The following is a 13,238-nucleotide window of genomic DNA, read 5'->3' on the forward strand; positions in this document are numbered from 1 at the left end:
CTGTGTAGTGTCCGAATGAGCACATGTGTGAAGCAGCTCATTGTCCGTAGAGTTGGCGTGCTGATGATGTTTCCATCGTGCGGCTGGCGCAAAACCAGACGAAAACAAACACCCAAGGGTGACGAAGGTGTGTGTGATTTACACAAAGACACCAACGAAAATGTCAAAGTGGAGAGACAACGAGATCGTCCGTGACCGCGGTGTAATCGGCATCATGTCCTTCTTCCTGCACGCGTTCTACCTCAACCAAACGGAGTATTTCCAGTAGCTGTTCTGTGCTACATGTGAAAGGACAACTCCGTCTTCATATAAGTGATTCAATCTGGCCGTAGACTGTGGATGCACATGAACATAACATCTTAGATGTAGGTAGAAATACTGCTAACACGGACTACAATCACAAACTGTAGCTACAACCTAAAAAAAACAAACAAGCAACTTCCCAAAAGTTATTCTTTTAACCAGAACAACTCTGTACCCAGTTCCCTCATTGAGCGACAGGCCTGCTGGAAACTCACAAAGGATTCCCGACATTGTATCTTTAAATATGGTTATTAATAATGATATAGTGTACGAATGTTTTGGTGACTTACAGAGGCTATAAGGGCGGGACCCAGAGTATCGTTGATGTGCCCGACTGCCTTCAAAACACCTAGAAGAGAGGACAAAGTGAGTCAGAAATGGGAAATTTTAATTCTGAATCAACTAGAGGAGAAAAAAAAAAAACTATAACGTTATGAGGAATGTAAATATGAATGCAAACACAGTCGATCTGTCCCCCGTACCTTTGCCCTTGTAGCGGCTCTTGTCTCCATCTCGGAGCTCCAGAGCCTCGTAGATTCCCGTGGATGCTCCGCTGGGCACCGCAGCCCTGAACAGACCTGAAAGACAGACAGTCTTTTTTTTTAATTAAACCTCAGTGGGCAGGACATTGATATTGAGACAGTAATCCTTTAAGACCATCATTCCCTCTTGGTAGTGGCGCGTCCAAATTAAAACAAATTGATGATTTATTTTTCTATGTTCCTCTTTCCAGTGCTTCTTTTTTTTTGGTTTATGTGTGTTATTTCAGGCTCATCGGCGATCACCTTTCTCTGTGCGAAGGTCCACTTCCACAGTGGGGTTTCCCCGGGAGTCCAAGATCTCCCTGGCAACGATGCTGACGATCGACATCCTGAGAGACACACAGAGAGGAAAAGAGCCAACGCTATGACTGCTTGTATGTATTGTGCATCCTGTTGGAAATAGGGTTAGACTTCCGATGTATTAGTTATGGCACCTTTAGATTAAATTGAAGAAGAGGGAACAAGAATAACGGAGACAGAGAGCGAGATCTCATAGGTAAAAAGATCTATTTTTACATTAAACACACGTACGCACTTACACACACACACACACACATACACACACACAGAGAACAACCTGTCAGGGGAGACAAGAAACAACATCACTGCAGATTCACTGTGAAAATCAAAGCTCACCACAGAGGACTGGGTTGTCCCACGCACACACACACACACACACACACACACACACACACACACACACACACACACACACACACACACACACACACACACTGCAGTTACTTTGCTGTTTCTGGAAGCAGGTTGAAGATTAATTATTTAGCAACAGAGTAAATTATGCATCTGCTTTCATCCAGACTGGAAACCATTTGTATAGATTTGGCAAGGCTGCTTTATTATATATGTGTAAAAGGGTCATATTTACCTTTATCTCTTCATCTCTTTTTGTTATAATCACACCAAATCTATCCGGCTACAGTTTATTTTTGACTGGGAGGAGCTCCGAACTCCAGAATGTATACGCACATAACTTCATAGCAACCTCCTCCTTCATTTTTTTCTTCCGTAGTCCCTTTCTTTAAATGCCTTTCGCCCCTTCTCCTCCCCCCTTTTTTTTGTACAATGTGGGAAAGGTGGGTGTTGTTTCTTTTGGCCCATTTGTTATCCTGATCCATTCCATTATGAGTAGTATTTTTCCAAAATGTTATGTCCATCCCAAACTGTTAGTATAAGGATTTCAACGAACTAGCGCTTAAAACTTCAAGTAGGATTGGTTCTTCAGGTATGTGACGTAGAAACCCCTGGCTGTCTGGATCTGTGTTTTAATAAGGGATAGGCAGAAACAGTTCAAGGATAAATAAATCATTTACTGTCAAACAAGGAAAAGTATTAAGTAAGTAAGTAAGTAGCCGAGTATTGATCACAAAAAGTAAACTAAAGATCTAAGTTTTTATCAAAGAAACACAACCCTAAACTCCAAAACGTTGGGACACGTGTCAAACTCAATGCCCGCGGAGCATTTCAGTATCAGTTTAGGTTTAGTCTTTAAATTGCTAAATTCTATGATGGCTAAGGAAGTTTTTTGCTGACTTTTGTAGGGCTTTATGTCGACAACAATGCGACAAAAGTTGACAAAAGCGACAAAAATGTAAATAAAAGCAACAAAAATGTTTAAAAAAAAAAGCATCAAAACTGTCAAAAAAGCAACAAAAACGTCAGAAAAAACCCCGAAAAAAAATTATATTTAACTTTTTCAATGAAAATAAAACCATGGCAATCAACTATTCATGTCTGGCCCTTGATGTGATTCTCATTTTCCAGCGTAGCCCTTTAGTGAAAGTGAGTTGAACACTCCTGCGTTCGGAGCATCGTCCTCATTGTCATTTCAGTCTCATCCATGCTCGTCTCCTCTGTGGGTGTTTCCCCTCGTTGTTGGTATTCGAGGCACGTAGCACTGAACGATACAGTATGTCAAAAAAGGCCTTTTATGCCGCCCTCATCTCCGTACTGTAGGAATACTTTATCGATCTGTGAGGAGCTAAATCTGGCTCGCTTGCTGGCTTGCCGAAACCACTTTAATGAGGCTGTCCTTGCAAATACACTGACACTGAGTAGAGGGTGTGTCAACTCCTGTCGACGCATCTTTTCTCCTTCCCCCTCTTTAGCGTGCATTCATCGATGCAAAACTACACTGTGTTGCCAACAGACAGACAGATAATGGGCCGTTTGAACTTATACCTTTGGGGAAGTTTCAATTTTAGAGGGTACAACGATTTACAGCTTCTTCTGTCTGTGAAAAGCACTGTATAAATAAAATTTACTTACTTACTTCTTCAAAGCAGTCATGAAATGTCAGGTAGAAATGATCTGACAGCTGATTTATATTAAGGTTTTTATAAGAAAGGACTGTGGCTATATTTACATTGCTACGTTTTGGTTTTGAGCCAAAAGCAATTGCCGTGCACACAAGTGTTTTTATATATATAACTATAAAAGTACACATAACATATTACAGGGGTATACACAAACATAAAAACATACAGAAATACTGACTACCACATATTACATAAAGGGAACATACAAAACATACATACAGACAGACATAGAAATAGCTATGCACAATAATTAAAACAGATACAGATGCGTGTTCCAGTGTTTCCAGAGTTTGGAAGTATATCTGCTATCACTAAGTGCAGGGTTGGTTAAGGCAGTTAAAACTGTATTCTTGGACTCTGTTAATCGGCACCTGAATCTGTACATAACGTTCCTCAGCACAGCATGGAAGGTGGGAACATTACTCGTCCCAAACAAATGGCTAGCGCTGGTCCATCTTGGACACTTCAACGGGATTCTAAGTGCATCATTGTATGCCACCTTTATCTTATTTATCTTTGCTTTACTGTAGCTGCACCATATGTGAGCTGTATAAAGTGGTGTACAGTATGCTCTGAAAAGAGATGTAACTTCTTCAGCACACATATGAAATTTGCCTGCCAGCATATTTGCTTGTCCATATGATTTACAGAACTGGCGCTGTATGTCATCATCGTCACAAAAATCATCCCTGATAACGTGGTCCAGGTATTTCAATTTAGTAACTAGGTTTAGCTCTTGCCCTGTCAAGTAAAAAGAGGGAAAAGAGGGTCCAGTAAAAGAACTAATCTTCGTTTAAACTCGCCCAAACCTCATATCTCATAAACATTCTTGTATACTGGTAAACCGCGGGCAGAATGCATACTCTACCCCGTTGCTGGTAGTTGCCATGGTAACATTAGTCGCTTATGGCGCTTTTCCATTACATGGTACCTACTCGCCTCGCCATTTTTGGTTTTCCATTACGAAAAAAAGTACCTGGTACCTGCTAACAGGTACTTTTTTTAGTACCTCCTCAGTCGAGGTTCCAAGCGAGCTGAGGCGAGCCGAGAAGGTGACGTGAAACCCTGCAGGCTGCTGATTGGTCGGAAAGAAGCGTCACTGATCACTGCATTGCTAGCGAGAGACGGCATTTTTAAATAGTTTAGCCAGCGGTGTTTTCTTGCTGCCGGAGGCTCCACGCAGAGCTTTCTCCGTAGCATACAAGTGGCCTGATGGTTATACTGGTGCGCTGGCGTGTGCATGTGTGATGTGTGTGTGTCGAGTCGCCGTGTGTGTGTGTGTGGGGAGCTAGTGAGCGAGGGAGAAGTGAGAGAGTGACGGCGATTATCTCCGCAGCGAGTAGCGACTCTAGAGTCATATATATGTGAGAGAAACAAAGCGAGTAGCAACTCTAGAGTCATATATATGTGAGAGAAACAAAGCGAGTAGCAACTCTAGAGTCATATATGTGAGAGAAACAAAGCGAGTAGTGACTCTAGAGTCATATATATGTGAGAGAAACAAAGAAAGCAAGAGTCATATATATGTGAGAGAAACAAAGCGAGTAGCGACTCTAGAGTCATATATATGTGAGAGAAACAAAGCGACTCTAGAGTCATATATATGTGACCACGGTGGGAAATCTGGAGCAGTAAACGTTAACTATCTCTTTGATATCATGTTGTTTACGGAGACGGAGAACCAGGAAATGTGTCTGGGATATGTCATTGGGAAAAGCAAGCTACTAAGCCACGCCCACGGCAGTCGCTATGACGACCAGCCACGCTGAGGCGATACTAAAATCTGCAATGGAAAACGGACGCACAGCGAGTCAAGGCGAGTAGAGTCGAGTAGAGTCGAGGCGGTCGAGGCGAGTCGAGGCGAGTCGAGGCGAGTCGAGCAGGTACCATGTAATGGGAAAACGCCATTAGTCTCGAACGAAGATGTCATGACCGATAAGACTCAATCACTAAAGCCTACGTCACTTCCTCTTAAAGGGTCAAAGGCCACTGGTGCACAGTTATTACGTCCACACTCATAGCTGCTGTGTTGGCACAGCTCGGTCAAAACGCAACCCTTCGTTCAAACTCAAAATTGGCAAATTATGGACGCCATGACCGATAAGACCCAAATCAGGCGGCGAAACGTTGGCGTCACTGTCGGCATTGCCAAAGGCCTCCGAGAGTCTTAACCGCTGTTATTTCTTTCCTTTCTGTCTCCTGGATGTTTGTGGCCAATGCAACACAGTACAACATGACTTCAGACCATCTGAAGTGACTTTTTCTTTTCGGATAAGTATCTTTTAATGGCTCTCTTTCTTTGCATAATCGTTCTGTTGTTGGCATTATTCCCCTCTGGTGTTTATCTGACTCGCGGCCTGAATGCGAACCCATCCTGTTTATGCGAAGACATTAAAAGCTACACATTTTCTTTCTTTCTTTTTTCTCCCCGGGGACATAAATTCCTCGTCCGTGTTGCTTTTTTTTTTTTTTTTAACCTGACAGCAAAATCACATAACTCCTCTTGTCTTTTGAATTCTTCCCTCTGACTCCTTTGCTCAGCACCTCTCTATCGTACGTGATCTTTCCGAGTGACTCAGGAATATTTCCATCCACTCCCCCCCCCTCGCTGTCGTTCGATTACAATGTCGACGACCTACCGATTTATGCTTATTCAGGCCTTACGCTCATTGTAAGTCACAGGGGATGAAAGCGTCAGCAAAATGTGTAAAATGAATAAACGGTGCTCAGCATGAGAAAGAGCAGATAAAGTGTCTGACTCGCCGCCAGCTTACAGAAACTTCCACACACACAGAGTCAAGGGGATTGATGTGTGGGTGGTTATTCTCTATTCATTTTATGGGCTATTTTCTCCTCTCTCTCTGTCTCTCTCTCTCGCCCTCTTTTTGTTGTTGTTTTGAAGCCCCACCCAAGAGTACTGCAGTTTTTTAGGTTCCTCCTGAGGGTGAAGCAGCAGGATACAGGACGCCTGCCAACAGTTTTACATCATTTTTTCTTCTTCTTCTTCCTGATAAACCCACAAAGCAGTGGCTACATTTAATATTCCTATACCAATCAAACTTTGGTCAACATGCGTGGATGTCTATAAATACCACCCGGGACCTAAACATCTGTATCTATGACTGTGTTTACACTTTTTAAAATGCGTTTCGGTGATCTGAACGTAGGTGGACAGCCAGCCGAGACCCATCGCCCTTCACTCGTATCATCGAGTCTTCACCACTTGTGTGCAGATTTCGTTACTGCCTACGTCACTTCCTCTTAAAGGGTCAAAGGCCACCGGTGCGCAGTTATTACATCCATGCTCTCTCTATAAGGTGGAGAGTGGGGGTGTGGCCTTCATTTTCTCAAATGCAGAGCAGGATACCCAGGGCTTAGTTTACACCTATCGCCATTTCTAGCCACTGGTGGACCATAGGCAGGCTGGGGGAACTCATATTAATGTAAAAAAAACTCATAAAGTGACATTTTTTTACCTTTAAAGAAATGCCAATAAACCAGAGCAAGTTTTTCTAGCTAGACCCTCCTCCGCAGCGCTGTGGAGGAAGGTCTGGCAATGCCAGACTAATACGCATGAGACTCACTGTGCAAGGTTTCGGTGTGTGGCGATTTTTTAGAATGACACAATACGAAGAAACGCATACACACATTTCGGACATGGCGTGCTTAATCTTAATTCATTTCCACATGAATGTCAGTCATGTCTGCGTGACACCAGCCAGGTGTTTCTCAATATTTGCTCACATCTCATATCCAGAAACACACGTTCCTCCTGTCGCCACATCGATGAGTTTATCTCATAACTGTAATGTCCATCCCTGTCTTCCTCCATCTCTGTCTGTGCCGTTTTGGGCCGTGAGTTACGTAAGCTCTACAGCAGCAGAGAGAGAGGGGAGGACACCCATGAACGCACCACACCTATCAGAGACTGCAGTGCTCAGCAGAAAATGTACCAGCACTGAAAGAAATAACACGTGAGTGGGCGAGCCAGGGGAGAGAGTGAGTGAGGAGAGAGAGAGAGAGAGAGAGAGTAAGGGATGAAGGCATGCAAGGAAAGAGAACAACATGTATATTATTATATCTACAGTATCTCTGTATGGCGGGATGGAGAAGAAGAAAAAAGGGGGAAAACGCAGGGAAAGAGAGAAAGGAAGGCAGAGGGAGAGACGCAAATGCAGATAGATGTAGAAAGGCAAAGGCAAAGAAAAGAGGGATGGGACAAAAGAAGAAGAAGAGAGATATATATAAAGCCAGAAAATGAACCAAATGGAAATAAATGCTGGATCTCTGATCTCCTGATTCAATTCAGTTTGATTTTTGAAGATTGAATTATTGATTGATTATTATTATTATTATTATTATTATATAGGAGAATATTTTCTGCGTCTCTGAGGGGAGCTTTTTAAAATCTGAAAAAATAACCCAGACGATCATCAGGGTAGCCGCTGCCTGGAGACTTTACAGCAGAAAGCGCTGCAGTGTTTTAAAGCTTTTAAAGATGTGGTCATTTACTCAGTGAAAAAAGGGATAAGAAAAGATGTAGAGAGTTGCATTATGGGAAGTGTAGGACCCTGTGTGTGGAGCTTGACCGAGAGACATCTCACTGCTTCCCCAATCGTTTTTCTTGCAAATCGGCCAACTTTCTGACAATGCTAACTCAGCGGACACCCCTATCCATATTGCGTATATGAAAACGCTTCTCAGAATTTGTCCTGGGAACTTACATTTCTCACCCAGTTGTTTTTTTTGGAATAGTAAATTGCCAACATTTCAAATCATGGGTTGCATTGCACAACACAATTCAGTAGGAAATTGCTCACGCATAAATAACTATTGGAATTTTAGACCAAAAAAGGTGAGGGCAAGTATTTTGTCCCCCAGCGTAAATTTCCATGGCTTTTTTATCTTTCATATATCCTCAATGTTCCCCTGGATCACTTAATGATATATACAGTACGTCTATTCAACTTAGTTTCTTTTGTCAGTTTAGCGTGGCCAATGACTCTAAATACTACAATGCCCATGAGCCTCAGCCACAGTTCTGTGGGTCAGAAAGATTCGAGACGCATTTGTGCACAAAACGTGGCACCATAGTTGCTGAATTCATCCAAAATTGGCCCCGAATTCAAGAGTAACCGTTTTAGATCCAGTTAACTCCATTCAACACCATCTGCTGAGGAAGAAGTATGAAAAAGCCAGTAACTGGATCCCGTGCTACGACTCTTTAAACATGAAGCGCTGTATGTATTGTCAGGAATTTGACAAAGCACTGACGATTCAACCGGCAGAGTTTTACATTCATCCAAAAGTGCTCAAACTGTCAGCCGCCTTAGATTGTTTGTATGAAGAAAATGAATGTGACGTTTACTTCCAGAAGCCTGGGCGTCTGAAATAACTCATCCCAACTCTCTAAAGATCTATAAATAAATATCTATAAAAAAAAAACAAAATAAAGTTGTGATTAATTGGAAAACAGTTCAAGTAAAATATATGTGGTCAGAAAGGGAGAGCGATGGAGAAAATGAATAGGGGATGGAGGGAGAAGCGAAACAAATGAAGCTATGAAAGAGTAAAAAGAAAAAAAGAAAAAAAGACAGAAATGAGTAGTGAGTTGTGAAAGATGGATTTAAATAGAAATATATGCAAAGAGACAGAGACAGAGAGATAGGAACAGAGAGGTGTAGAAGGAGAGAGAGAGAGAGAGAGAGAGGGAGGATGAAATGGAGAGTCAAAACGAGGCAGGGTAAGAGAGATAAAGAGAGGAGGAGGAGGAGGGAGAGAGAGAGAGAGAGAGAGAGATAAATAATTAAATGACCCTGTTTGGCTGGAGAAGAGAGGAAAAATGGGGGATAAAGAGAAGGAGGAAGAGGATGATGAAGAGGAAGAGGGGGAACAGAAGGCGGAACATCACACGAATGGCAAAGATACAAACACACACACACAAACACACGCACACAAACACACGCACACAAACACACACACACACACACAGAGGAAGTGGAGCAGTCTCACACATACGCAATGCTAATAATGTTTCCATATTTACACACACGTATATTCAACTCGCAATTATCACAAGTACTCTGACACACACACACTCACACACACTTCACATCCACCCCCCACACACACAGACACACACACTTCACATCCACCCACAGAGTGCCAAAGACGCAGATATCAAACAAATACACACACACACACACACACACACACACACACACACACACACATTTCTGTGCCTTCCATGTTAGCCAGATCTCACCTACGCTTGATATGAAGGAGCCGACCATAATTGACTGCAAGATCACACACACAGACACACACACACACACACACACACAGACGTAAAGAATGCTTTCACACACACTCACACACAGAATCCCATAACCATCAAACACAAACTTGATATACTGGGGACTAGACCGTAATTGACTGCATGAACATGTCACATAATATTCCTGTAGCCAAAACAGACACACATACACACACACACACGTACGTGAACAAACACATGAATACACACACAAACACACACTTGACAGCCATTTTCCAAGAAATCCAAGAGAAGATACACACACATATATAGGCTACACATATTTCTGCAGCCAAAACACACATAAACAAACATGAAGCAAAATCACACACACACACACACACACACACACACACACAAACATACGCACACGCACACGCACACGCACAGGCACAGGCACAGGCACACGCACACACACACACAGTCCTGTGCCTGCCATATTAAAAGACATCAACCATCTAACACGCGCACACACACTTGACTGCAGGATCCACTTGTACACACATATAATGTTCCTGCTGCCAAAACACACACACACACACATATATCTCTTCCTTCCTCCTTTCACACACACACACACACACACACACACACATACATACACACACACACACACACACACACACACACACACACACACACACACACAGTAGCCTATATGCACACACACGTATCCTTTCCTGTCATATACACGCATGACAGCCAATTTCTGAGAAATGAGAGGAAATGCATGAAGCAAAATCACACACACACACACACACACACACACACACACACACACACACACACACACACATTTAGTAACACCTACAACTGAAGCATTTCTATCTCACACCAAACACCCAGGCAGCATCATTCTGCACCCTCTCTGCGCTGAGCAGAAATATGAGATTAGAAATAAATAAATAAAAAAGCAACGGGATGGTAAAACACAAAAAAAACGTCTTGAGTGGATGAAAAGAGGAAGAGAGGATTTCCTTCCTTTACCTGCCGCCTGTGTGTGTGTGTTCTGCCCTTCTTCACGGCAACCGAGAAAATACTGGAGAGGCAGAGCGAGAGAGAGAGGGAGTGAGGGAGGGAGGGAGGGAGAGGAAAACAGGAGGGGAGGAGGGGGGTGAGATGTGTGGCAGAGGGGGGAGGGGAGATGACTCAGAGGGGAGATGGAGAGAGGAAGAGGAGGAGAAGAGAAGGGTTAATTAAAAAGGAGGAGATGGACGGAGGGGTGGGATGAAGGGATAAGGACGGGGTGCAGAGGCTCGTCGCCCGACAGAGGTGGTAAAAATAGATGAAGGGAGGACCGGCTCTCTCTCTTTTCCTCTGTGTCTCCCTGTCTTTTTCTCTCTGTGGTGCTGCAGTGGGGTTCATATAGTTACATAATCCATCCTTCTCCACCACACTCAGACATGATGATGCTCTGTGTGTGTGTGTGTGTGTGTGTGTGTGTGTGTGTGTGTGTGTGTGTGTGTGCGAGAGAGCATTCAAAAGCCCCCACACTGAAAACGATGCCTTTGAATGCAGGAAAAGGTGCGGTGCTATGACGCCGCCGAATGATCGATTTATTTGGAATTGCCAGGCTTCTTGGTTAGTCCAACTCAATGTAGCTATGAGCGAGGCACCTAACTTAACCCCAAGTTCAGTGGTTCCCAAAGTGGGGACCATCCATCCTTGAGGGTAGGGCTGGGCGATATGGAGAAAATCAGATATTACGAAAGTCTTGACCAAATACCTCAATATCGATTTTGCGGCGATATTCCAGGGTTGACAATTGGTGCTTTAACAAAAAACTTCACACTTAGATTGATCAGTTACGTTGATATAATGTAGCCTAGAACTCTCCGTTGACTTGCGAGCTGGAAAAACCAAACTCTAGTCAGGCCAATCACATCGTGTATTGAGTCGGTGGGCGGGGCTTATGGCCGCTGCGGCTGGGAACAGTGGTCTTCTGGAAGACTTGGAGTTCAGCTTTTCTTTGAGAAAAGAACAAAGAACGGCACTGAAGTCATTCTTAAAAAAGGAAGATGTGTTCGGAGTTTTGCCGACCGGATACGGCAAAAGTTTAATCTATCAACTAGCGTTGCTCTGGTTGGTTGTAGCGCGATCCTATTACATGCAGAGGGAATTTGAAAGACAACCATTTATCCCGCCCCTCGGATTGAGCCCTGCCAATGGTGAGTTCCCAGACCCAACATCTTGATGTGGGTCTTGCTTGTCAGGCTAGATATAATGTGTAAGTAATAGAAGAAATAATAGAACAGCTAGGTACAGTAACAGCCTGGTACGTTCACTTTACTGTAATGCTGCATTTAAAACCAGCAAAAGACAACACTTATGTCATATCACGATATTATGATATCCAAAATCTAAGACGATATCTAGCCTCATATCACGATATTGATATAATATCGATATATTGCCCAGCCCTACTTGAGGAGGTTTCAGGAGGTCCCCAGCAAAAAGAGGAATCATTTATTTTCACTATAATTCCATCCACGAGTAACATAATCAACACATTCTCAAGAACGGGTTTGTGTGATAGCTTACGAAAATGTATTCACACCAATTCGTGTGATATCCTACGAAATTAGGCGTCCACCGGCTACGGAGCTCCGTGAGCTGTTGTTAGTTGAGTTTAGCAGACAATAGGTTACTGGCAGCCGGCTCCAGAGCTGTAGGTCGTATCAGCGGCCATTGGTAGTTGGAATTTAACCGGCAAAAACTTATACACAACAATTTGTATGACAAATTATGAAATTAGGCGACCGCAGTCTGGCCATGCGATGACCGGTTACGTGACAGTTAAGTAGGACAGGGCACTGTGAGGTGACGGTCCTTTCCTTTCAAGGGCCGGGGCAGTCGAGTTTAGCCAACAAAAAGTGAGCGTCATGTGGCGACGACGGTTAAGTTTAGGCACCAAAACCAAGTGCGTAACTTTGGCTTCAAGAGATTGGGGTTGAGATCTCCACTTTTGAGCAAAATTGAAAATTTTGTCATCAAACACTTCATTTCCTGCATTCTGGTGAATTTGTTTGCAACATTTTGTGTCAGTTTAGCGGTCCTTGATGTGAAAAAGTTTGGGAACCACAGGCCTAGTCGAGTCAGGTGGTGGCTGACAAAACCCCAGCCCCCAAAACGGCAAGATGAAAATTAGCATCCGAAGTCAACAACCCTGTTACTGTACGTTTCATATGATGAGGACCAGTGTTGGGCAAGTTACTTCCAAAATGTAATACATTTTAGATTACTAGTTACTGTCATTTGAGGGTAATTAGTTAAATTACAATATGACTGTTTCTGAATTGTAAAGCTTTACACTACTTTGGCATTACTTTTGAGTTACTTTTACCAAAATAACAGTGGAAGTTTGACTTTGACTCACGTTACTGAGATTGTAATATTACCGAAATTGAATTAGTAATGCGTTATGTTACTGCCTTACAGCAATAAGGAATACATTACTGTAATTGCGTTACTTTTGTAGCGCGTTACTCCCAACACTGATGAGGACCATTGGCGATTTTAGACCGTTTTTAGGGGAGCTCAAGCCCCACTAAATTTCATCTCAGATAAAAAAAAATTCAAAACTCCGCACCAAAACGATTAATTATTTTTATTCAGGAATTCAACTTTCTGTCATGTCTGCGCTTTAACATCAGCAGCATCCAATCCAATCACTCCTTCTGGTGGCTGCCTGCACTTAACATGAATTTCAAAACTCCGCACCAAAACGATTAATTATTTTTA

General features: G+C 43.0%; 1 protein-coding gene across 2 annotated transcripts in view; it reads right to left on the reverse strand.

The window, feature by feature from the left end:
- The window catches only part of LOC114567734 (gamma-enolase), a 30,527-nt gene that overhangs the window by 10,141 nt on the left and 7,148 nt on the right, over positions 1 to 13,238 (reverse strand). Inside the window, exons 1-4 of one of the 2 annotated variants that reach the window (XM_028596834.1) lie at positions 10,485 to 10,530; positions 1,089 to 1,174; positions 786 to 881; positions 594 to 652 (exon numbers count right to left, since the gene is read on the reverse strand). In XM_028596834.1, the coding sequence (XP_028452635.1) occupies positions 594 to 652; positions 786 to 881; positions 1,089 to 1,173 (240 nt within the window). In that variant the 5' untranslated portion in view covers position 1,174; positions 10,485 to 10,530. Of the gene's footprint in view, positions 1 to 593; positions 653 to 785; positions 882 to 1,088; positions 1,175 to 10,484; positions 10,531 to 13,238 lie in introns of those variants that run through there. The other variant, XM_028596833.1, reaches the window with a different exon arrangement.

Source organism: Perca flavescens, chromosome 14, assembly GCF_004354835.1.
Source record: "Perca flavescens isolate YP-PL-M2 chromosome 14, PFLA_1.0, whole genome shotgun sequence".
Lineage (NCBI taxonomy): Eukaryota > Metazoa > Chordata > Actinopteri > Perciformes > Percidae > Perca > Perca flavescens.